The 26,123-nt window shown below is 32.8% G+C and overlaps 1 protein-coding gene across 1 annotated transcript; it reads right to left on the bottom strand.

Annotated features, from left to right (window-relative positions):
- Positions 1–1,555: 1,555 nt before the first annotated feature.
- Positions 1,556–25,106, bottom strand: LOC108329148 (nuclear cap-binding protein subunit 1). The gene is made up of 19 exons (XM_017563209.2): positions 24,836–25,106; positions 24,696–24,755; positions 24,036–24,092; positions 22,973–23,044; positions 21,186–21,248; positions 19,586–19,762; positions 18,541–18,672; positions 18,040–18,106; positions 15,474–15,673; positions 12,529–12,599; positions 12,156–12,240; positions 9,400–9,468; positions 9,181–9,299; positions 7,505–7,643; positions 3,304–3,801; positions 2,723–3,022; positions 2,354–2,526; positions 2,134–2,245; positions 1,556–1,976 (listed from the first exon to the last, which is right to left on the bottom strand). The coding sequence occupies exons 1-19, from the start codon at positions 24,917–24,919 to the stop codon at positions 1,866–1,868; spliced, it is 2,589 nt and encodes an 862-aa protein (XP_017418698.1). The 5' UTR covers positions 24,920–25,106; the 3' UTR covers positions 1,556–1,865.
- Positions 25,107–26,123: the final 1,017 nt, after the last annotated feature.

Here is a 26,123-nt window from a genome sequence, read left to right as displayed (position 1 = left end):
TCTTCCAAGTCCAAAACTTCTTCAAGGCCTATTAAAGCCTATTTAGGCGTTAATTAAGGCTTAAGGAACTACATTGAACATTTTAAAAAAATAAGAATCATTTCAAACAAAGTTGACAAAAATTGAGACCATTATTAAGTCAATTTCTTTATTATCACGTGTTAAGTTCAAAGTGTGACATGTGACACTAACAATATAATATAATATGTTAAAAAATATTTTTAATAAAAATATTAATATAACATTTATATAAATAAAAAATTATTTAAATTTAAAAATAGATAATATTGCTTTATTTTATAAAAAAATTCAGACAAAATTATGTCTGTTAATAATTTTTTTCAAAAAAAGCCTAATTAAGACATTTTTAAAAAAATTAAGACATAATTAAAACTCTTAAAAAGAAGAACCAACTTACACACTTTCACCAAAATGAAGTCTATCCGAAGAATTAATTCTTATATTTTTTATGAGACCGGAAGAGATGGAGTGGCGTTTGGAAATTAAAAACCACCGCGCAGCAGAGTCCATGGGGCATGGTACGGAGATGTCAAATTAAAAGTTAAAGACATGTAAGAGTATGGGTGTAAATCGGAGGTTTTCCGCTGTGGTCCCATTCTTTATATTTTGAATAGTCCAACGCAGTTTCACGAGAAGATATAATTTTTGTAACCATCTTAAATTTGGGAATAAAATAAGGATCCCAGTACTTTGATACTGTGTTTTATTATAACACTTAAATATTATTATTTTATTCAAAATTTATTTATATTTATTAAATATAATACTTTATAAATAAAAAGCAGAGTCAAATGATAGTCATAGAAAAAGTGGATGTCAAAAAACATTTTTTCATAAAATAATTGTAAAACTTGTTAATTCCGAAGACCTTCTCAAGTACGTCAAATACATGCAACAAAGATGTATAGCACCAAATTTTCAACGGGCTACCAATATTTCTGTTACCCAGTACATCATCTGCTTTTGGTGCTGACCCAGAGTTCATACCACATAATATTTCAATTCACATGAATACATGGTAGATACAAATTTCTTCTTTTAGACATGTGGTTAGAATGTTTGATCCGTCCTTTAAAATTCCAACAGGTTCCAAAATCTGGTTCCTGTAAGTAAAGCTTCTGTATTTAGAGAAAAACCTATGGTTTTCAGTGAATCTAAAATCTTTTTAAAACTGAGCCATCTTGCATTTGTACAAGTGAAGGTGCGGACTCTAAGGTTTAAACCAAACTCAACTTTAGAAAATGAACTCATCCTTAAACTACATACACTATTTTCATTATATCACTACTCAATGCGGTGTTTCTAATCACCAATCTGAAAATTGATGTTTTGTCAAATTATACATTTATATCAAACTCAACTTATGAAGCAGTCAAATAATGTATATAATTAATCAAATTACTTTTGGCTAACATCAAGTGTAGTATTTTGAATCTACTTATTCTCTTTAAGCTTCTTTTTTTCCTGAGGGTATATAAGATTTTACTTCTCGATCAAACGAGGCATCATAGGCCAATAAAAAAGCACATTTGAATGCAAATAATCACAACTCAATTTTCATTTTACTACTAAGTACAACACAAGTATAGTTCAAACTCCATTTTTTTTGGGTATTTGAGGTCCAATTAAAAGCTATAATCGAAATCTAATGTACAGCAGCGGTGATAAAGTCCCTGTTAGAATCTAAGATGTAGAGACTCGTCATACCAACCTTGTCATTTTTAAATTACAATTGCATACAGTTTTAGGCTTTTAGCAGACTAAAAATGCTTAACTAGCAGACTAAAGAATGGAATTAAGTTATATTCTAAATAACATAGCTCAGAGGTGAAGTAACAAATTGATCATGCCTCGTGAATCGGTCTTCGAAGACCAGTATAAACAGCTGACCTAAAAAGATAAGGTGTTTCTTCTGTCAATACCTCTGCATCCAACTTTTCAACATGGGGCCATATCTGCAAGCAACAATTTAATACTAGTTTTTAGAGCTAAACAAATCTAGAGCAATCTAACCCTGGAGGAACAGGAGCAAAATTTTGTATATTGTAAGTGTTGTTTACAAGGCATTCCCTTAAAAGCCAAGATAAATGCAAAAAGGGAATGGAACAATACCTCAGCAGCATACTGCCTAGAAAAAGCCTTCACATAGCCCAAAGTGGTGATACACCACTGCTCCTTTTCACCTACAACATAAGCACCACCTTTCTTCTCTCCATTTGACTGACTGTAGAAGACATTAAAAAGCAATAGTAATATGCACATGCGTACAAAGCAAGAGAAACATTAACTTTTCTTAATTATAAATCTAGCTCAGAAGGACAGGCACGAGAACCTGTTTTGAGATCTCTGGTTTTCGTCATCTAATTCCATTGTTGGTGGCTCTTCAGCGTCCACTGCCATCACATCTACTTGCACAGACTTCAACTCATGCAGTGTTCTAGTTCCTTCAGGAAGCCGCTCTGTCAACACATTTGAGAAGCTTTTGTACAACAAGAGAAATAATGCCTGTATGTGCCAATAACCAACAATGCAATGAAAATTTTCTTAGAAACATACTATCGGCACATCTATTTTTTTCAAATACATGGAAAAGTTATCTCTGGCTGTAACAAAAATGTAACCATTCCCAGACATTGTAAACATGTTTGATACAAAAAACTTTATGCAAACAATTAACTTTAACAAATTTTCCATCAATTACCTCATTTTCCTCAATTGCTCGGACAAGAAGAGCTTCCTTAGATTCTAAGGATTCTTTAACAGTCAGCACGTCCTCCGTTGCCTTTTCAGCATGTGATTTCAATCTATTCAATCTAACAGGATTGTCACCAAGAACTGGTTCACCATCCACAAGTGTAAGTTTTGACTCTGCAGCATCTAGCTCAGCTTTTGCCTCCTTGGCAGCTTCTTCGGCAGATGAAATGTTCTTTTTAATAGTTAATATTTCTTTCCGTAAATCAGAAATACGATTATGTGTCTTGCTTACTGCATTTCTCAGAATCTGTTCAATAGAAATCAGGGTCAAATTACTATATGAAAGCAAAAGTAATTATCATGATGATCAACTGAAAATCCCATACATGCTAAAATTCATAATCCATGGCAATCAAACCAAAAAAAAAAAAGGATGTAAATTTTGAGCACTTAAATTTAAAAATTAAAAAGCAGATCACATGAAATACAATAAAAAGCAAAAGGCAGATGGTTTCTGACCCCTGTAGACCAATAGCCCAGGAGGAAAGAGTTAACAACAATCTATCCGTAAAAACCTCAATTATGTACCTCCCATGGACGATCCGATGTATGAAATTGCTCAATATTTTCTGCTGAGAAGACCCATCTCACAATAGCCAGATTTGATACAAGTCGATAACCCATCATCCTGTCAATAGCTATTGCTGTCATTTGGGTGTTACTCTTCCAGAAAGAACTCACTTCAGCTATCAGCATGACTTGTCGATCCTCATCCGGACATACTTTCGCAAAGACTTGTGCATATCTCTCCAAGACAGTTATCAAATGCGTGAAACTCTTGGATCCAATATTGAGAAGAGTTTGTACAATCACTCTGAGGGTAACTTCTAGACCATTATTTGGAAGCACACTTTCATCAATCCAAGAGATTATTTCACGGACAGGTGACTTCCCTTTAACCATGCCGTTGAGCTTTCCAGACAGTGCATGCTCATTGCTTTCTTTACCATCTTCTGAACCAAAACTAAAATTTGGCCCGCTTTTAGGAGGAAGCAATTCTTCCAAACGAGGTGCATTTTCAATACTCTACAAAATATCATGAAAATATACCATAAAAACATCAATATGCCAATTATATAAAAAAATACCTTTCAATTAATTCTGCTGCTAATAGAAAAGCATCCAATGTAGTCAATATCAAAAATTTAGACAAAATTAGTAGGATGGCAGTAAAATATCATAAACCATAGTTTCACAACACGATCCATAAGATCCTACAAAAAAAATGCAAATCATAACAGATAATGAAAATAACCTTTCAATCACATAATAAATTAAGTTAGAACTGAATTCTTAAGCATGACATTCAATAAAATGCAGGAGTGATAAATAGCCACATAACACAAGTTTTTCACTAAATAAAGGTTGATTAAAAAAATTAATCTGTTTTAGTGAATTAGAGTTGTTTCTTTCGGATAAAATATAAATACAAAGCCAAAAAACAGAGATGAGAGATTAGGGTAGGGAAACTTGCAGTGAGAGAACAGAAGCTTCTCTCCTCTGCTGCAAGCTCTTTGACCTATCTATTTCCCCTCAGTTGTAAGCTCCACTGCCCTGGCAGACCAAAGCATGGTTGTAGATAAAGCTGGTTGAGAGAAGACAGTTATCAACATCTCCGTTAGGAACCCAAAATTGAAAAGAGAAAGAAGAGTAATATTTCTTTATTGAACTCTGCTGCATAAATATTCTCTTCCACCAAAATTTCGGGATTATGCCTTCACTACAGCAGTTTATCTCATTAACAAGCTTTCAACAGGTTCTCTGAATTCTGTTGTTCCTTACTATGTTATTTTTAATAAAGATCCTGATTTTGCTTTTCTAAAAATATTTGGATGTGCATGTTTTCCTCTTTTAAACCTTATCACTCTCGTAAGATTGATTTTAGATAAGAGGAATGTATTTTATTGGACTATTCTTAAACGCATAAAGGCTATAAGTGTCTATCCTCTTACTGACAAAATTTACATTTCTAAGGATGTTCAATTTAATGAACAAGAATTTCCTTATTCTAGGCTTTTTCCTCATAGTCCTAACATTGCTAAAGATCTCAATCGGTATTTTACTTTAAATGCTACTCTTACACCACATCAATTGTCCACTACCACTTCCTCTACTAGTATGTCTATCAATTCCTCAAAAGAGTCATCTTGTTCTGAGTCTGTGTCTATTACTGCACCTACTGATGATTAATATTGTGTCAATACATGATGCTGTAACTCCTGTTAATACTCTTTCGATGAAGACAAGATCCAAATCTGAAATTCTTACTCACAGAGTTCATCCGTCACACTTCTTTCTAATTCAAAACCTACAAATGTTAAGCAAGCTATTAAAGATGCTAATTGATTAGCTGCAATGCAGCAAGAATATGACGCTCTCATGAAGCAAAATACTTGAGATTTAGTTCCATTACCTTTGATAGACAATATGTTGGGTGTAAATGGGTCTTACAAGTCAAAGAAAATGATGATAGCTCAATTAATAAATATAAAGCACAACTAGTGGCAAAAGGATTTCATCAAAATAAACAGGTTTGATTTTCATGAGACTTTTTCTCTAGTGGTTAAACCTATAACAATTCAAATTATTGTCACTCTTATTATATCCTATGGTTGGAATAGGAAATTGTTTTACCCAGATGTTAACAATGCCTTTTTAAATGGCTTTCTTGAATGAACAATTTATGACTCAACCGCCTGGTTTTAACGTAAGTGACAATATTCTTGTTCGCAAGTTGAATAAAGCCTCCTATGGGCTAAAACAAGCAACTTGTCAATTGTTTCACAGGTTGTAAACTACTCTTCAACAAATTGGATTCGTCAATAACATTTGTAATTCATCTCTGTTTACAGAAAACATTTGCAAATTATTTATTTTCTTGTTTATGAGGACGATATTATAATATTTGGTGTTCTGCTGAACTGATTCAAGACATTACATCCAAACATAATGTTACTTTCTCTTTGAAACAATTGGGATATCTTGATTATTTTCTCAGTCCTGAAGTTAAATACTTACTTGACAAATCTATTCTAATGACTCAAACCAAGTACATCCAAGATTTGCTTCGTAAGTCACTCATCACACATGCTCATACTATTTCTTCCCCAATGGTAACAAGCTGCATGTTATCCAAACTTATGGAGCTGAATTGTTCTCTAATCCTATTTTCTATCTATTGGAAATCTCATATTGACAGGAGATAAGGTCATTTTTTATTATATAAGTAGGTACAAACTTTATCTTACAAGCTGATTTTGTGGAATTGAATTAGGCTTAAAGTCCACTTCTTAACATGCTATCATAGTCATAGGTTAAAGTCTATCTTAGCAAAATTTGATATTTGTTGGATCTATTGTTTCACCTACTATGGTGCCACTATTAAACAACCTATTAATGTCTAGTCTCATGTACGATATGTATATACCTCAATGTGAGAGGATGTGTTGAAAGTCACATATCAACTAGAAATAAGGTCAATTTACTGTATATAAATGGGTACAAACCTCACCTTATAAGCTGATTTTGTAAGGTTAAGTTGTGGGTACTCTTTAGTATGCCACTCTTACTAGACCAAAGACTAGTTATGTAAACTGAGGTACCTTAAGGATACAATATTTCATGGCTTGCATTTTCAACCTCCATCACTTAAGTACTCTTCAGTATGCCACTCTTACTAGACCAAAGACTAGTTATGTATACTGAGGTATCTTAAGGATACAATATTTCATGGCTTGCATTTTCAACCTGCATCACTTAACTGCTCTTTATGCTTATAAACCTGTTGTGATGCTGACTGGGTATCAAATATAGATGATCGAAGATCTATTTCAGGGGCAGTCATTTTTCATTGTCCTAATTGGTGGTCTAGAAAACAAGTTGTTGCACATTTCAATACTGAATCTGAGTACAGAAGTCTAGCTGAAACAGCCGCAGAATTGTCATGGATTTCCAAACTGTTAACAGAGTTGCAAGTTTCTTTCCTTACTCCAGTTCTTCTTTGTGATAAGCAAAGTGCAGTGGCTATTGCTCACAATCCTGTTTTGTCACAATCGATCTAAACATATGGAGATTGATGTCTTCTTTGTACGAGAAAAGATTTTGGCAAAGCAACTCTTAATTTATCATATTCATTGTCCAACACTTGGTTGGTGCTTCTTCGCAGCAACCTCAATGTGAAGACTTTTGCATCTAAAAAAGTCTTCTCCTTGAGTTTGAGGAGGGCTGCTAGTGTATATACTATAGCCAACGGTCAACTTGTATAATTAGTCAAACCTGTTCGGCGGTAGGTTTCTTTCATTGTATATTTTTTTCTCTGTACAGCTGTCAGTTTATAACAGCTTCTTAGACATTTGTGTCCATAAATACCTATTGTACATAACATACAATGTGTGAAAACAGTAAATAAAAATATTATGTTATTATTCAATTTTCCCTCTCTTTTCTCTGTTCAAGTTATCTAAGAAGATTCCACCACAATTCTCCTGACATGATCCTGGAGTGAGTTACCTCAAGGAAACTGAAAAATAAAAAATCATTCTATTTAACAAAGCATCCATTCCTCTACATAACAAAAACAGATAAACAGAATATCTAACCCTTTTATGATTTCCCTATATGATCCATAACCATGAAAAGATCATGAGTGGCAATGCAGTCTAATTGTCTCATCATAAGGCAATGTGCAACAAATGTAAAATTTACTGTGGTTCTAGCTTTGATAAATTACCTGCTTAACTTTGTCCCAGTATGACAAGCGAACTTCCCTCTCCAAAACCTCTTGGACAAAGACACGTTGTGGAGCCCACTTTGGGAGCTCTAGGACATAAGCCCACTCTTCCCATGGCCAGATAAACTGGAAGTTTGATCTGCATAATATAGACCATAAACCAAATTGAATATGAAAACAATTAATACACAACTTAGGACACAGACACAGAATGTGTTTTCAACTACTAACATTCATCTGAAAGTGATGATTGAAACAAATTTTCAGTTTATCATCACAACGCACCAAATTGTGAGAGCTATAAATGAGCATCTAATTATTTAATACACTCATCCAACAACTTTACGCATAATTATCATAAAGTTTTGTGCATCAGCAATGTATAGGATTAATCCAAACATCACAACCACTGTTTCCAGTAACAAATTAGACCACAATCGGGGAACCAGTTAAAACCACAATTTAAGGCTAACACCAACTTCATCATAAACATCAACTGCCTCATCAGTATCACCAAGTCACTTTCTCAAATTCTTTAATCCTTATTAGTTGGAATCATTCACTACTATGCTTAGAGAGACAAGACTCCGTTTCCTTTTGACCAAAATAACTCCCACATTGCAGAGTCATAAATGACACTGCAGTCTTTATTTGAAGTCATTATATAACCTTCTATTAGATCAATCCTTTAACATGCCAATTCCAGCATTCCATAAATTGGACATTCAGGGCAATATTGTAGCCAAGATCAGAGGCTACAGATGTCAGAAATGCAGCTTGAGTTTCCACCTTTTCTGTTAGTTGAACTTTGAACTTTGGCAGGACAGGGGGATTAAACAATGAACCAGTTTATGACTTTTAAAGAGTGGTTAAGAAGTAACAACATATTCACTTCAACCAATTGAGTAGCTGATTATTCCTAAACTAGATATACGTCAACCAGTACTTCACTTTTTTACAGTTACCTTCTATTCGAAAATATTCACTAGGGAGTAAAAGACCAGACCAGACCAGGCACAGAGGCAACACCAGATATTATCAAACTAAAAAAGAAAATACAATTGCATGAGAAAAATAATATATTATGTTATTAATTATGTTTGGTCACCCATTAGCAATCAATTAATGGTAATTGGCAATTAAATTTTATCCATTTATTTGGCCCATGTAGTTGAATGGTAGTATCAATGGCTAACATTTAAGAAAGGTTTGTATGGCTTGGGTGTGCACAAAATATCTAACAGTTAACTGATAATTTGTAGTTGATAAAGTGAGTATTTCACAGTTGTCCTGTATAATTGATAACTTAGCATGATCAAAAGGATAGTAAATACATCCATTAAATCGTTTATAATTTGGGAAATATAAAGTTTGCTTTAAAGTGTTAAGAAATGTGACCCAAAAACAACAGGTTCATTTCAATGATCTTCTCACCATTGAATATAACCACACCAGAGAAATCTCGTGTCTAATTCATGAATGATATATCTTTCAACTCTAGTGTCTAGATGCCACACAAGCTTACGCATGGTTTTTAATTTTTCTATCTACAAACAAAGTGAAATAAATGAAAAAAAGGTAAAGTTGGCCAGGACAACAAAACAAGCAGCACAAGCACGTACGAATTATCTTAAGTAATGCATGTCAAAAAGAAATTACTAAAATTGTGAACATACAAATGGTGGGAGAACCAAAGGATTAGACGTGTTCGGCATTCCATATCCAAATCAGCTATCCTCTCAAAGAGAGTACGAACTGCTCCAGCAACAACAGCAGGAAAAGCTCCAGGAAGAGCCTATTGGCAGCCACATGATTACAAAAGCATTAAACATGAGCTTAAATTTCAAATCTGTATTGGTTTGAAGCAACAATATTTCCCCACCGAAACACAATACCTTGCAAAGGTCAATAATTACAAGTGTGTAATATACTGGTCTGAAAGGTGGTTGAGGTAGCATCAGCAACTGCAACAGAAATAGACATCACGTTACCCAAATCAGCCAATATTCTTATTCATAAGAAGCCACTAATTAAAAGTACAGATTCACAAATGTCAGTTACATCAAATTAGAAATTAAACATTTCAGTGTATTTAATTTACGTAGCATGTTATTTACAAAAATAATGAAAAAGAATAAGACCATTTCATTAAACAAACACTTGCAAATAAAAATAGTAGATGGATTCACTGTAACATTTTCCAGTTCTTAAAAATCCCGAGTTGCTATCCACTTGCATGAAATTAATAAACATTCAAAACCATTGAGTTTAAATCAATGGTTATCAATACTGCACTTCGTAGAATGTTAGATTAAATATATGACAAAAAAGCCTACATAAATGATAAATTTGTCACTGTTTGGGATTGAAGATGCAACAAATCTTGATTGAATTGATCTGATGCACTTGGATTTGATAATGAATGTGTTGAAAAGTTGATCTTATAGTTAATATTCTTCTATAAAAGTTTTCTTTCTTTCACATGTATTGCTCTTGAATGGGGTTGTCATGAGGTTTTCTAGAAATAGGGTTTCACAAGAGGTTGTAAGATATCTTGTACGGCTCAAGATCTTTTTTTTTTATGAAACTCATGCAAGACACCACTATGCTCCTTGACATCTCGGCTATGTTGACACCCCAAGATATATCTATCATTTGCCATCACATATATTATTAGAATTGTTGAAATGTAATGTTTCTATATTATTATTATGTATGGGAACACATCTCTTAGGTTAGGGTTTTAGGAGGTGCCTAACCTTTTTGTATGCTGCACCTATGTACTCTATAAATACAATAGTAAATTGTAAGAGTGGAATAAGAAAAAAAAAATACACTGGTTTACTTAATCTAAGTATTTTTTAAGTTAACATCGTTTTTCTCCTCCATATTTCTCCTTTGTTTCTACCTTTTCTACCATTAAGGTTCCTAATAATGTTCATGAGGCACTTTGTCATTCTAGATGGCAACAAGCCATGATTGACGAAATGCAAGCACTTGAACACAATGGCACTTGGGAACTTGTCCCTCTTCCTCCTGGTAAGAAGCATGTGGGCTGTAGATGGGTCTATTGTATTAAGGTTGGTCCTATTGGTGCAATAGATCGTCTCAAAGCTCGTCTAATAGCTAAGGGATATACTTAAGTTTATGGCTTCAACTATTGTGATACTTTTTCTCAAACAATAATGTTTGTCATTTTCTTGCTATGACTGTCATTCATCAATAGGCCCATCAGTTGGACATTAAGAATATCTTTCTTCACAGTTATCTCGAAGAAAATATATACATGAAGCAACCTCTTGGGTTTGTTGCTCACGAGGAGTCTGAGTTAGTTTGTAAATTACATTGTTCACTTTATGGCTTGAAGCAATCACCTCAACCTTGGTTTGGTAAATTTAGTCGAGTTGTGTAGAATTTTGGATTGAAACATTGTGAGGCAGATCATTCAGTGTTTTATGGTCATTCTTCTCTAGACAAATGTGTTTATCTTATAGTTTATGTTGATGATATTGTTATTACAGGAAATGGTGTCACTAGAATTGCTCAATTAAAAAATCATTTGTTCATCCATTTTCAGACCAAAGATCTGAGTCTTTTAAAATATTTTTAGTATTGAAGTGGCACAATTAAAAGAGTGTGTCCTCATTTCACAAAGAAAATATGATTTTGATATTTTGGAGGAAACAAGCCTGACAAATTGTAAGCCCATTGATAGCCCTATGGACTCAAATCAAAAGTTAATGATAGACCAAGGTGAACTTTTCTCTGACCCAGACAGATACAAAAGGCTGGTTGGAAAACTCATCTATCTTACCATAACAAGACTTGATATTTCTTATCTAGTGGGAGTTGTGAGCTAATTTATGCAAAATCCACATGTTGATCATTGGAATGTTGTGATTCGCATTCTCAAATATGTAAAAGGAAACCTAGGCAGGGATTGTTATATTTGAACAAGGGAAGTACTTGAGTAGAAGGATATTGTGATGCAGATTGGCCCGGTTGTCCAATTGACAAAAGATGTACCATAGGATATTGTGTATTACTTGGAGGGAACCTTGTATCTTGAAAAAGTAAGAAACAAGGTGTTGTTGCTTGATCTAGTGCAGATACAAAATATCGATCTATGGTCCTTCAAGAGTTGAAATTTTATGAAAATGAGCAGATGAAGTTGTACTGCAACAACCAAGCAGCCCTTCACATTGCCTCCAATCCAATGTTTCATGAGAGAACAAAACATATAGAAATTGGAACATACAACATTCACAGGCTGAATATGACATCAAATGTTAAGAGATGAGCTTCTTTTTCTTTTTCCCACATCACTCAATTTGCTTAACATTCAATCAACAATAGAAGTTACTTAACATGTCAGTGGAAAATAATATTGTTCTTCAGCTTTATTAGAATAGGCTTTATTAAAAAGTTGTACTTATCTATACCTAGGGTCCTAGAGGTGCCTTTACTTGTTTTCTACTTTTTTTTCTGCAGATTAATCAACGGTTTACGTATAAATATTTGAACCTGAGAGGGACTAGAACAAGCTTTCTAAAAACATCTTGCTCAGGTCCCAATAATGCTAAATGCTTAAGCTTTATACTATATTGTTATAAAAGAGGTGAGATATTTATTGCAACTTCACAAGTAATACCTGAGAGAATATTGTCTCGGCCATGAGGTACTCATATCTGAAGGAAACAGGCAAACCAACCATGAAAGATGCACACTCCTTTCGACTAGCTTTGCAATAAACCAGAAATGATAATAGTTATATTCACATCAAAACATTTTTATAGGATAAGGCAGAGATGCAATATATAGCACTACAGGAAAATTCTAAACAAAATAATGTAGAATAGAACTTAGAATTCTTCATTGACACTCAATATAACAAAAAAAGTTAAATTAATAACACAAAACGGCAAGTCATGATGTGTTCTACTATATCTTTTTGGTATTCAAACTCCATCACAGGTTCATCACAACACTTTCAGTACTAGAGAAAATGAATGGTGTCTACAAACCAGCCATTGAAGAACAGAAGCACATCTAGGAGATACTCTTCCATAACAAATCTGTCTATAGGTTGTATATCCTGCATCCAAAAGATTATTTCATTCAACCCGCATATATGATTGGCAAGCATTAAATTGAAATTACTGAACCTAAAACTACAGCTATAACACACGAAAATGAACATCATAACATGCTATAAAAAGCAGATCATCAGGCAGAAAGCACTTTGATCCTCAAAACAAAACGATTTTGAAAGCTGTTAAGAAAAGATTTAATTTAAGAGAAGATTTACTAAAGAGAAATACAGAAGCACTAGCAGACAAGATATTGTGCAAGGAAACTCAACATACAAGAAAAAAAAACAGATTTTTTGGCTGTTCAACCATGAAATCGCCATCTTCTAGAAAAGGACATTAACAGTGACAGAATTGAAAAAAGGATACATCTTAGCCATCAAATAACAAAACCAACCACTTCATTCAAACTAACAATTCAGTAGTGGTAGATTAATTTGCAATGAATGTATGAAAGACTTCTCTCCGTTCAAAATATAAAGACAGATAATTAAAAAAATTCCTGCCTAAGGATTTCAATGGTTTTACAAATGCAGTTGTACCATAGATGCTGACTGAAATCTATTAGGAAGAACATTAGAAATATTGTTTGGAGAATATCCAGTTAAACCCACTGACAACCCTATCACTGATTAATAATTACTACCTTAAAACTCTTATAAAAGTATAGCTTAAATTAAGAAATACCAATGGATAATAGAAACACCTGAATTTAGAGGACCACCAAAAACTTATTGAGCATGCCTAAACTGATGCATGTGTGCAGGAAAAGATGAGTACAAGTACAATACAAGGAAAAGGCTACTGCCTATGAATCTTAACACTTAAGCTAGATGCATCAAATGGGCAATTTTATAAAAGTTGTTAATTAAATAATAAACAATTATTTAACATAAATATAGAATAAAATTTTATAAGAATTCCCTATTATTGACAGCCACAACAGTTTTTAAAAGAATCCCCAAAGATGCTTCCCAAAGGTAATTGTAGCTTTTAGGCAAAACCGTCAAAACATTGTGTAGAGAAGAATGGTATACTCTTATGTGACATCAGTGTAATTGATATCGGACAACGAAAGATATCGGAAACCCAAAATTCCATTTTAAAGCTATAACGGAAACTATATCAAGTTATGATGGATGCATTGTGGTTAAAAGAAATACAATATATGCATATAGATAATATAAGAAAAAATAGTGAGCAGCAATCGGTGGCAGACGACAGTGAGAAGTGACGTAAGTGCAAGCAGCATGGGACTGAACAAGAATAAAGAAAGGCATGGGTAGTGTGTGAGAATAATAGGTTACGTTATAATATTTTTGTTGGGCTAGGTATGGCCCAATTTTAACAAATTATCATTTGGACTTTTAACCCAAGAGAAAGCAAATGTGCCCTACAACTACAGTTTCATCCTCTTGCCGCTGCCCCTACACACAAGGGTTTTCTTCTATTATGCTGCACCACTACCCTTCAAATGGTGTTTTCTTCTCCTGCACTGCACTGCACTTATCCCCCTCTTTTTGCAATCTCCACTCTGCGCCAGCAAACTGTGATGCAAAAAGTCACCACGAAGAGCTGCCATGAGAAACCCACATGGCCACTGCCATGTTGTGGCAGCAAGCTGCAAAACTGCCACAAATTTCTGCCATGGCACCACCATAATAGATTTTCAACAACACTGTGTGATATAATCCTCTTGTTTTTCTATTAGCATAGCACATGACCTGATAGCTTGGACTGAAAGTTTATCCACACTTGGAGACACATCATGTAGAAAACACACATCCAAAGACTAGAGGAGGAATGTGAAACAAAGGTTCATTTGGAAACAAAATGGAGTATGGAACTTTATTGTCCAAAGAATAAGAGGACATTCTATTAATAAGATAACATGCAAAAAGAAAGGCATCACCCCACTAATGGACAAGAGCATCGGCACCAAGCAACAAGAAACAAGCAATTTCAACCAAGTGTTTATTCTTTCTCTGTTATACATTTTGTTGAGGTGTATGAAGACATGTGGACTGCTGTAAAATGCCATGTGAGTTTAAACAAGTGGAAAAACAAGAAGAAAAGTACAATATGGCATTATCACTCCTTAAGATTTTGATCACCTTGCCAAATTGGTCTTTAGATTTCATCAAGGAATGACATGAAGATATTCAAAAGTTTAGATCAATCTTTCAATAAGTAAACCCAAGTACGACAAGAATATTCATCAATAAATGTGACAAAGTAACAAAACCCAAAGGATGAAACTTGACTTGGACACCAAATATCATAATGAATTATAGAGAAGACAGGAGCAGCCAGAAATCAGAACGAGACACAATTTTGTGAAAGAATTTGACACAGATGAATAGTGGGTACACCGAGATGACATAAATAGGAGAATTAGACTTTGACACCATCTAGAGAGAAATGGCACACATTTGTGATATAATCCTCTTGTTTTTCTGTTAGCACATCTGAGGAACATATATACATATAAAGTATCACATAAGGATGGGCCCAAGTTCATATACATAAAAAATAGCTTAACTACTTAAAAAGTGAAACTTCATCAGGGATTTTCAATATTAAAAGCTGAGAAATATTCTAAAGGAAAATGGAAAATTGAGTAGTTTTGACTCATTTCTTTAGGAATTTCAGAAGTTCTGCATACAGAGGAAAGATGCAGACATAGAATGTCTGCAATTAATACATTGGTTAGCAAGAAAACTGTCAAAACAAAATTCATTTTTGAAAATAAAAGCCTAAATTAATAAAGCGCAGAGCTGGAAACAAATAACTGTAATTCCATTTACATGGTAAAAATACCAAAAAGAACTTTCCATAAAAATTGATTAATAGAATGGAAATTTTGACACGCAAATTACCTCATGTTTACTGGGAGGAAATATATTTAACCGGTGTATCCTTTGTGGATATTTTAATTCAGCTTCATGCTTCTGTTTACCAGTAGACACGCCAGAAGGGACTGAAGGTGGTTCTGGTAGGCTGGGGCAGCTTATTGGCCCAAATTCATGAGACTTCCCAGCAACCAATTGAGCTTCAAATGAAAGATGAGGTCTTGGAACTACCAATTGAAACCGAAAATAATCAAAAAGGGAATAAAACACAAGAAAATTTAAATAAAGATAAACAAATTGATGTTAATGACAAGAAAAATAGAACAATAAGAAATGAAAAAGATAAATCAAACGAATTAATTATTCATTAAAAGATTTGAAAAGACAACATAAGCTTCTATATAGTTAATGTTCATGAAGAATTCAATTGTCATTACTCTCCTCATATCATCTTAAGTGTAAGACTAGAATTTGAAAGCAAAGCTAGAAAATAATTCAATACCACGACAACTAAAAGTACTAAAACAGAAGTAAAGTGATAGGGTCTATGTTAGGAAAAAAGGGACAAAAAAACAGGACATAAACGGTTAGAGGATAGAGAAAGGTTGTTGGTCAAGTGGGAGAGTGTTAGTTTGATTTGTTTGTTGTTAGTTGTTTTTGTACCTAGTATAAGGGAAAATAAGTGTCTTTGGGGGTCACGTTTTGTCTATAAAAAAGTAGACAGGATCATTACATCCTGGGGAGGAAGGATTGCTTCCTTGGTTGTTTTTGTGTGAGTGCTTTGCAGCAATATTGCAGCAATAAAGAAACCTTTGCAGTTTACGTGTTGTGTGTGTGATCTTTCTGTGTGGTCCAAACCAGTGGATAATTTGGACTTCTCGTCACCAAGAATCCTATCATTTGGTCCAACCTGCCAGATCCACAAAAAGGAAACAAATGGAAGGAAGAATCAGCACAGTAGAAAGGGGAATGGAGGAACTAAAAGAGGGTCATCAAGAACTCAAAGAGATGTTCAGAAATTTAAAAAAAGTTCCAAGAATTCAGACAGGAATTCGGAGGGCAGAACAGAGAAAAGGGTGGCTTCTGGACTTCACTAAAACTAAAATTAAGTATTGAGGGTCAAAACAGAGAAAAGGGGGTCTGGTGACAATTATGGAGGTGACGCGATGTTGTTCGGATGAGCAGATTGAGGTGCATGGACAACATGCACCTATTCGAAGGTTACAAATATGATGTGCATGGAAGAGAACTGGCCTTCAGCACCAGCGGGGTTGGTTATCGCGTGGAGAGGCGATCTAGATCCTATGGTAGCTGGACGAAACTATGATGACAGAAGGCGGCGAACGGTGATGAAACCGCAAAGAATAGTGGTTGACAGTGTTGGATAGTTTCAAACTGCATTAGATAGCTTCAGATACAGGTGGACAGCAGCGAAACGACATCAGACAATCGCAGACTGTGGCAAACGGTGCCAAACATTTGTGGACAGCAAAGACTAGTGTCAACGAATAAGATGAGACAAAAACCAATGCAGGATTGACCTCCTCTAATACCAACTCGAGAATAAAACAAAGAAATATATTTCTAAAGGGATTGAAAAATCCCTCTCATGGTTCTCTATTTATATATTTGAAGGTCGATACAATAAGGAGATGAAACATTAGAAGCACTATCCTACACTACTTGGACAGAGAACTAGGTATAGAGGTTATCTAACACTCAACCTCCTATCTTAGACGTAATTATTACATAGATTTAATAATTATTTCAACAATATGGAAATTAAACAAGAACAAACCAACTTAATAGAAAATTGGTGGTCCAAGTTAGTAAAGCACAGAGGTGCAAACAGCAAAGACAAAGACAAAAACAAACAAATAAGGGGCTGCAAGATAGTAGACAGTGTGGTGCATAAAATAAAATGGCCTAATGACATTAAAAACAAAAAAGAAAAAGTGTAAGGAAAGTAAAAAGGGGTGCACTGAGTAGAATGTACAGTCAAATCCAACTTCTTCAAAACAAATCTATGTAGTTTTAAAATTTCAAAAAAACTTGAAACTTGAATTATTTGGATAAATCGATCTAAATTCAAGCCTTTAGTTTTAATACTGTAATTTAATTTCTAGTATATCATTTCTACTATATCATATGTATGTGTGTGTGTGTGTGTATAATTGAAATTTTATGATAAGCATGTGAAAATTTTCAAATTCCTAGCTTTTAGTTGAAATTTTAAATTCTACAGATTTTAAGAAATCAAAATACTGAAACAATTTTTGAAAATTTAATTTTCTTTTTAAATTATTTATCTAAACAACATATTTAGTCATTAAGCATTTTTAATGCTTTATAAAAATGAATTACCCTCTAAAATATTATTTTCCAAACACAAGATTAAGTTTTACTTTAAGAAATTATTTGTAAACTTAACATCAATATGTAGAGAATAACCACAAAAATGGAACAAGTAATGTTAAGACAAAATTCCCTAAAGCTACAGAAAGAAAAAGGGGTGAACAACAGTGCAAAAGATTTCAATTTTTGAGAGAAAGGTATAGTAGCATAAACCATTCCACACAGAAGAGAATACTACCACTTTCAACTTTCCATCCCCTCGTTGATAGAGCCTGTATTCTATCCCATAAATCTTCTAAAAAATCCTGCAATGTTAAAATGAAATGTTACAAATATAATCACTTTCAAACACCCTCTAAACGAGTATTGAAAGGGAGTAGAAATACAGAAACATACCAAGATAAAAAATGTTTAAGTTACAAGAAAAATGATTAAGTTGCCAATACATTAACTCTATTACCAACTAACTAAAGAAATAACCCTTCATAAATTTTGGAATTTATTAAGCACAGAAATAAGACATGATCAACAAAAATCGAGTCTTTATCCCACTAGGAGAGCTTCCTTTCAACATGCAAAAAAATTTGAAATGATGATTTTAACACAAGTGTCCAACATGTGTCAGACAATTATAAGTTTGTAACCATGGGCAATTATATAATAGTATGGGAAAATCCTAAAGCACTGTTCATCCTTCATCAAATGCACCACCATAAGTATTAGCCAAAAGGGAGCTAACCTTGTCACTAATACCTTCCCCATTTTCATCATCATTCTCAAAAAAGGATAAGCCAGTATCAGATGTATGCTTTCTGATGCTCAAGTAAGCTTCTACACCGACCATCACTCTATCAATATCTTCAGGAACTTGCTGTTAGCAGACATGACATGCAGTTAAAAGGAAAAGAATTCAAAGAAATCCATATTTGTAGAAAGAGAATGAATTATGCATTTAATGTACGAGACCCGTACAGGTCAGGGGTTGGTTCCTATTTAAAGTACAGTAGAAATACATAAAAGAAAGAAGGAAAATTCTAATAAATGAAGATGCCAATCAGCATACAAATACATCCTAAAAATCAAACATAAGTAAAAGGCCCCTTTCCAATCATTCCCTTTATAATTGAGATTCTATGGGGGAAAAACATTTTCAAAAGTGTAACCTGAACATACATGAATATATTTTAACAAAAAAGGAAGTACCAACCAAGAACAGATAGCATAGCAGTTGTATCATTTTCTGCAATGTTTATAACTTCTCAACATAATGAAAGTTCATGATATGTGCATTAAATTATTTACTCATTGTTGCCATAATATGAATAGCACACAACTTAACTGCTATTTCACTATTTACCAATGCTACTAACTAATACACACCCACAAATGGAAGAGATACAGCGCCTCTCTGCTCACAGACAACATCTATATTTAAACACAGATAACTCCAGCTGAAGAATGGATAAATAACTGAAATCAGTCTTTTGTTTAGATATGAAAAACAAAAAATACAGATGTTCTTGAATAAGCAATTAAACAGTTTATTCTATAATAGCTCATATTACTTTAAGAAATTAAATATAAACAACAAGTGATATATCAAAGAAAGATGAAAATAAGTTAATATATAAGAATTAAAAAATAATTTATACATTTAATAATCAGATAGAGAAACGATTGGAATACAAGCAAAGGAACATTTTAAATTACAAGAACTGACGTAGACTGCTTAAATAAAGTTGAAAAATTAACCACACTTGCAATTAAAAGCATCAAATAATTACCTCAGTAAGTTCTGCTCCGCCCCATGGAAGGCATGATAAAATGCAAGTGATGTAAAAGTCTGCACAAGGCTGCCATAAGGGATTGCCTTTTTCCTCATCTACTGTTGTGGCAGCTAAGGATAAAAATGTTTCAAAGACAGCCACCAAGGAGCTGGGTTGAAGAACCTTACTGCACATCTAAAGAATTTACAAGAAAGCAACATGCAAAAAAAAAATTCATTCAGTTACACAAATACATCGCATGAACAAACAACATGAATAGAAAGATAAAATGTGATCATATTTAGAACTCAAAAGGGTCGGAAAAAATAAACAAGGGTGTCTGCATTAGCTAAGGGAATGTACAATAGTTTAATACAAAAGAGCAGAAAGGTTTCTAATCAGCTTTTTTTATGGAAACAGCCTTCTTTTGCACATTACAGTCAGTAAGAAACATGCTCTATAAGCTGTACATGTAAAATGCAGTAGGGAACAGGATCTTAATTAGCTTCTTTTATGGAAATGTCATTTTAAAAATTACAATTTGTAACAAGCATGCCCTATATATTGTACATTTGTTCTCAGTGTCTTTTGAAGTTATAGATCTGCTCCCTTTTCGTCGTGTGTGGAGGCGTGTCCCGTCTCCTCTCAAACAACAATTCAAAGAGTAAAAGTCGCTCTTTTTTCCTCTTTCAGGTCCATTGTGTGTGGTCGCATGTCCCATCTCCTCTCAAGCAGCTATTCAAAGCATCGAGATAGCTCTTTTTCTTCTTTCAAGTGCCTTGATTGTAGAATCTTGGATTTTTAGGGTTTTTCTCTCTTCTATTCTTCCATGACTTCTTTTGTTGTCTCTTTTGACCTGTCTTCTATCACTAGTGCATTGGACCCGTCCATATATGTTTTTTCCCCAATGGCAAAGATGACTTTTGTTAGTTTATTTATAGCCATGGTGGCTCTTCAACAATGGCCTCTTTATCCATTAGATGTTAGCAATGCATTCCTCAATGAAGATTTGCAATAAGAAATTTTTATAGAACAACCTCTCAAATTTGTTGTTCAGAGGGAGCATAGGTTGGTATTTCGTCTTTTATGTCGTCTTTGTAAATCATTAATAATTTGGTATTACTCGAGTGCAGAAACAGATATTTTCACTAAGTCTTTATTGATTATATTAGTAACAAGGTTGGTACATACAACTTGTATGCACTAGCTTGAGAAGGAGTGTTAGATATATTATATTGTTAGATATCCTAGAGAGATATCTTATCTTTATCTTTTATCTTTATTTAGTTTGTTATTATTCCTTATTTGTATTTTGGACTTAGTTCATATTTCTTATATTATAAATAGAGTACCCTATATATATATTCAACATAAGGGAATTTAATCTCATACATAGTTTTACTATATTCAACAATTACAAGCTAACTATACAATATTTTAGACTAAAAAAAAAACAAGACATACTCAAACACAAATTACTCATAAATGTAGAATAAGTGAAAACTAGAAGGATTTCTTATCTACCTCAAAATTCCAATAATAACAATATTTCAGTCTGAAAGTTGAATGTCAATAATGCTACACAATTTTTATGCATAAAAACAGTGCCAATACATACCATAACAGTCAAAAGCCGCATTAGAACTCGAACCCCATTGCAGTTTCCAGTATCCAAGGCATCCTGAATTAAAAATATAATAAATGAGAAATGCACAAAAGCAAAATTATAGGGAATAAATTAAAAGGAGTCAGGACAAGCACTAAAAGATCAATTTAATAAGTTCTTAGATTCAAAAACATTGCAGCAGAATAGAGAAGTATATAATGGCATTATTTCGGGTGAACAAAACAAATTGAAAATGAATGTGTACTGAAAAACCGTTAGTAAGAACCATACCTTGCATTAAATCAAACAAGCCTTACCCAATAAAAATAATTGTCAATTTTTTGTTTATAAAAATCAAGCAGAAAGATGTTTAACCAACAACTTAATATTTCAATCTGGTTTAAATGATTGCAACAGACAGAAAATCGCCACGTCATTCATCCCACTATGATGAAGGTTAAACCGATGGTTTCTTATGTTATATGCACTTTAATGTAAGCAATTATCATAAGAAAAATTCAACATGAAAATATTATTCACAAAACTGTTTTCATTTATCAGGGAAGCAGGCGAAAAATCACCAGTTTTACGACAAGTGGTCTAGAAGCCAAAGCCAGTTGAAAGACACTAAATAAAAAAAATCAAGAAAAAATAAATAAATAGTATTTAATCAACACATTTATAGAAAGAAGATAGAAAATTTTAATAATCGACACCAACAAATATAAAGAAACTAGTATTTTCAACCAAAAATTAACTCCTTTTTTATTTATTCTTTTTCCAGTTCAATCCTCATATTTGTACTTTTTTTATTATCAGTAAGTACTTTTCCAGTTCTATTTTGAAAGTTAAAGCTTGATGAAGTTGGGAACCTACTTTATTGTTGTTGGATCGAGGACATATCACTAGGTTAAAAGTTATAGTTTATAATCAAGATGCAACTCTTGATATTTAAAAGCATAAGTACTCAAGCACCGTGATTCAATTGTGACTTGTCCACTTGACCTTTACTATAGGACAATTGATGAAGCTTATAACAATGCCCCCATCAACAATTATTCCACTAGGAATCGAAGCCTTGGCATATCTAGTCTCCACCATGTGACATTTGACGCAATCCACAACAATCTCTTCTTCAACAATTGTCTTGTTGGAAATTGAACCTGTGACCTTGGTCTAATACCAATAACTTTTTTTCTTACTAACATTCCAATATTTTGAACCTCAATATCAAACTATTTTGATGGTCTTTTTGGAGGGATTAAACTATTTTATATCAAACATGGCCAAAGTATACATTCCAAAAATCACAAGTTCATTGGTTAGGAACAAGGCCATCCATTCCTAAACCTAGATAATTCTATGGAAAGAAGCATTAAACTTTCCATGTCATTCCAAAATAGCCAGCTTTCATAATGCAAGATTTAACGGAGACAATGATGCTTCCATCTAAAATAATAGTTTCTCTTGTTTTTTTCTAATCAAGCATCCACATACATGAAACTCAATTTGAATTTCTATAGGAAAAAGTTCCTAGTTTCAGATCCAAATACCTAATAATTATATATAGCAAGCAGTCAACATTGCTGTGAAAACTAATTACATAAACTTTCACATTCTAATTGACACCATTAGATTTTAGAATTCCTAATCAATACTCAATTAGTTATAGACATCTTAGTTAAATGGAAATAGTACTAATACCCTTAACTGAACATTCAGCTAATTAAAGGAATAAAGACAATGAAAATACAACACCCATAAACCAACCTAGAAGTTTCAATGGCTTAATAGCTTACCTGAAACATGGTTTTAGTTTTCTCCACTAGTTGCTTCCCAAAGTCCTCATTTTCCAAGTTAATCAAGCCAATCTGCAATGAAATCATTCATGGAGAAACAGGATGCTCAGAAAGTTCAATTGGAACTACACAAGCAAGACAACAACAGCATAGTGATACACCTAATTCACATTCAATGTAAAATACAGCAAATAAATTAATAACTGAATAATGTAACAGCATAAAAGAGTGGAGGTGTTAGACTAGGTTAATTACAATGCTTCTTTTATTATTTAAGTATCTATAGTTTTCACCCAAATTTTGCTGGTTACATACATTTCATTCTTGAAAAGCACATCAAGTATAAATCTTCTATGAACATTATTGTCATCATGATGTTAAAATCATAAAATTGCTCACTAAAACACATATTTTCCAAATGCATTTAACAAAAATGTTAATTCCAAAGCCAAAAAAAATAAATTGAAGCCACTGCATCTTTAACAAACTGTTTTAACTATATTGAAATATATAGGTTATACTAAAATTGTCTGTCAATGTAGTTGATTGAAAGGACCTTTAAAATACACAAAAATTACTAGTAATAAACACAAGCTAACAAAGTTTATATAAAGGTTGCAGTCGAAAATATAATAAAACATGGGAAAAATGGTGTGAAAATTAAGAATGTTAAGTCTTTTTATAAAATGGAAACAAGAACACATTTTAAAAATTAAAGATCAGATACATTATCATGTCATGATTAATAACTAGAAGTTCTGTGCAAATAGGTCATAATATTCAGTATAACTTACAGTTGCACAACCACGACAATAACAAATTAAGTCCACCAACATCCCAATATTGATATCATTAGCGTTCACTAAATAAAGCTACCTCTAAAAATGGAACACATACATACACACTCCCAAAAGTAACAATAATAACAATAATAATGTTGATGAGAAGTAGACTTCATATATACATGACATTCGTGCATACACATCCACAGTAAGATATTGCAACATGCAGGGAATAAAATAACAGATGTCACTACAGTTCAAGAGAAAAAAGAAATCTCTACCAGGGTTCCATACAGAGGAATCTTGTGAGGCAAATGTTCAGCACACGTGAGAAGGAACTGCACAAACAAATCCAATAAAGTAAATCTGATGTGATATCATGCAAGGCATTACGGTACAGAAAGAGACATGTACAAATACTGCACAACTCACAAAGTCACATATGCTAGAATATTGAAATAAGACAGCAACATAAAAGATATAATATTTTAAAACATGTAAAGAAAATGCAACGAAGCAACTAACAGGTCCAGATAACACACTTTTAATATAATTACAAGGTTATAGATTCCAATCTACTTTAAATGTTTCAGATTTCTGAAGCATATTGCGCTCTTTTCTGAAGAAAACCACTGGCAAGCACCAAGCTAAAAAGGTCAAAATAAAGTTTAACTAGCATTAAAACAAGCAATATCAACATCCTCCTCAAACATGTGTGTTCCACATTGATGGCCCTACAATTAAGAAAGAAAATTGATTCACAACTACTTCGTACAACATAGTATAGCATACTACGAATTAGTCCACTATCGAAGTTACGAGTACAAGCCTCAAAACTCCCAAGAAGCGAATCGAAACAATTCAATTATTCAACCGATAAATCAACTGACCTAACTATCCAAAACACGACCAAAATGCGAACGAGAAGAATCAGAGTTTACCTCCAAAACATCGGTATGGGAGTGGTCAAGTTCGCGACGAAGGGCGCCAAAGCACGTATCCTGAGAAATCAAAAGCAAAAAGAAAGATTAGACATCAACGAGTTTCGCGGCGAAGAGAAAAACAAAGAAGAGAAAACTACAATGTGATCTTTATAGTCAGAGGAGACTCCGTATTCGGGACTCTTGTCACCGATTCGTAGAAGAAGGTTTTTCCAACTGCTCATGGTTTGCCACACTACTACCACACGGAAGAGTGAGAAACCAACAGAGGAACTAAAAGGAAGGAGCTTTGGGTTTTTATGAGGGTTTTGGGTCTGAGGCCTGAACTGTGGTGCATACAACAAGGACTTCGACTTTCTACCCTAACGGTGTTACTTGGTGGCCCGGAAGTGGGAAGGGAATACACTTCTTATTTGTCAGACTTACTTAAACAATGTGAGTAAATCATTTTTAAGTCCACATCTGATTAACATTTTAACATTTATAGTAAAATATGTATTTATTTTTTTTATGATAATTAAAAGTAATAAAATTTTTATTATTATTATTAGAAAATTAATTACAAATAATTTTTGTAATTTTAATATGACTAGTTTTTATTTACTTTGTAGACAATTTTTTAATTAAAAAAATAATTAAATTTAGAAAAATAATTAAACTTAAATAAACAGTCACCTAAATGATAATATTTATAAAATTACTATTTTCATTTAAAACATTATTTAAAATATTGTAATTGATTATGCTTTTCTTTATTGAATTTATCATTTCACTATAAATTTGGCTAATCTTTTTTATTTTAATAATTATAATAATATTGTTTTAAATTTTGTATTTTTATATTTTATTATTGTAAATATATCGTTTGTGACACATTCTATGTTTATGTCTTTTATATATAAATTTTATTAATATTTGGTAATAACTATTATAATGTTTAATGTAACATTTAGGGAAATAGGAGTTTTAAAAATAAAATAGTTTTAAAACTTTAGGTTTTTATTTGAAAATTAGTGTATTTTTGTTAGAAAATAATTGTTATATTATTTCTTTACTTTTATATTTTTGCTTATGGGCAAGATGATCTTTTATCTTTATTTAATCAGTGTCGAAATTAATTAAGAGAGATGTAGAAAGGAAAAACATGCAAATTAAATAATTTGAATATTTAATAAAATGATATTATGTAAATCTTTTAGAAGATTTAGTTATTACTTTAAAATTTAAATAAAAGAATAGGAGATAATCTTGGTGGGTTTGAATATTGAAAGAGATATTATTATCAAAGAAAATCATTATTAAATATTGTTAGATATTTTAAAGATTTTATGGATTTAAAAAAAATGTGATTGATGATATTTTAAAAATTAGTTAAGAGAGGAAATCCTAGTGATTTTACAAATAAACTGAGAGATTTTATTAAAACTA

The sequence above is a fragment of the Vigna angularis genome, chromosome 2 (assembly GCF_016808095.1).
Source record: "Vigna angularis cultivar LongXiaoDou No.4 chromosome 2, ASM1680809v1, whole genome shotgun sequence".
Taxonomy (NCBI): domain Eukaryota; kingdom Viridiplantae; phylum Streptophyta; class Magnoliopsida; order Fabales; family Fabaceae; genus Vigna; species Vigna angularis.
The sequence above is the reverse complement of the archived record's forward strand: the minus strand, read 5'-3'. Positions and strand labels throughout refer to the sequence as shown.

Excerpts from the sequence above, each read along its gene's own strand:
- LOC108329148 (XM_017563209.2), bottom strand. The coding sequence starts at position 24,919 with ATGAGCAGTTGGAAAAACCTTCTTCTACGAATCGGTGACAAGAGTCCC. Across the intron at positions 12,600-15,473 it reads TTCCTCCCAGTAAACATGAG|GATATACAACCTATAGACAG; the intron begins GTAATTTGCGTG and ends TTTTGGATGCAG. Across the intron at positions 1,977-2,133 it reads CTAGGCAGTATGCTGCTGAG|ATATGGCCCCATGTTGAAAA; the intron begins GTATTGTTCCAT and ends TGTTGCTTGCAG.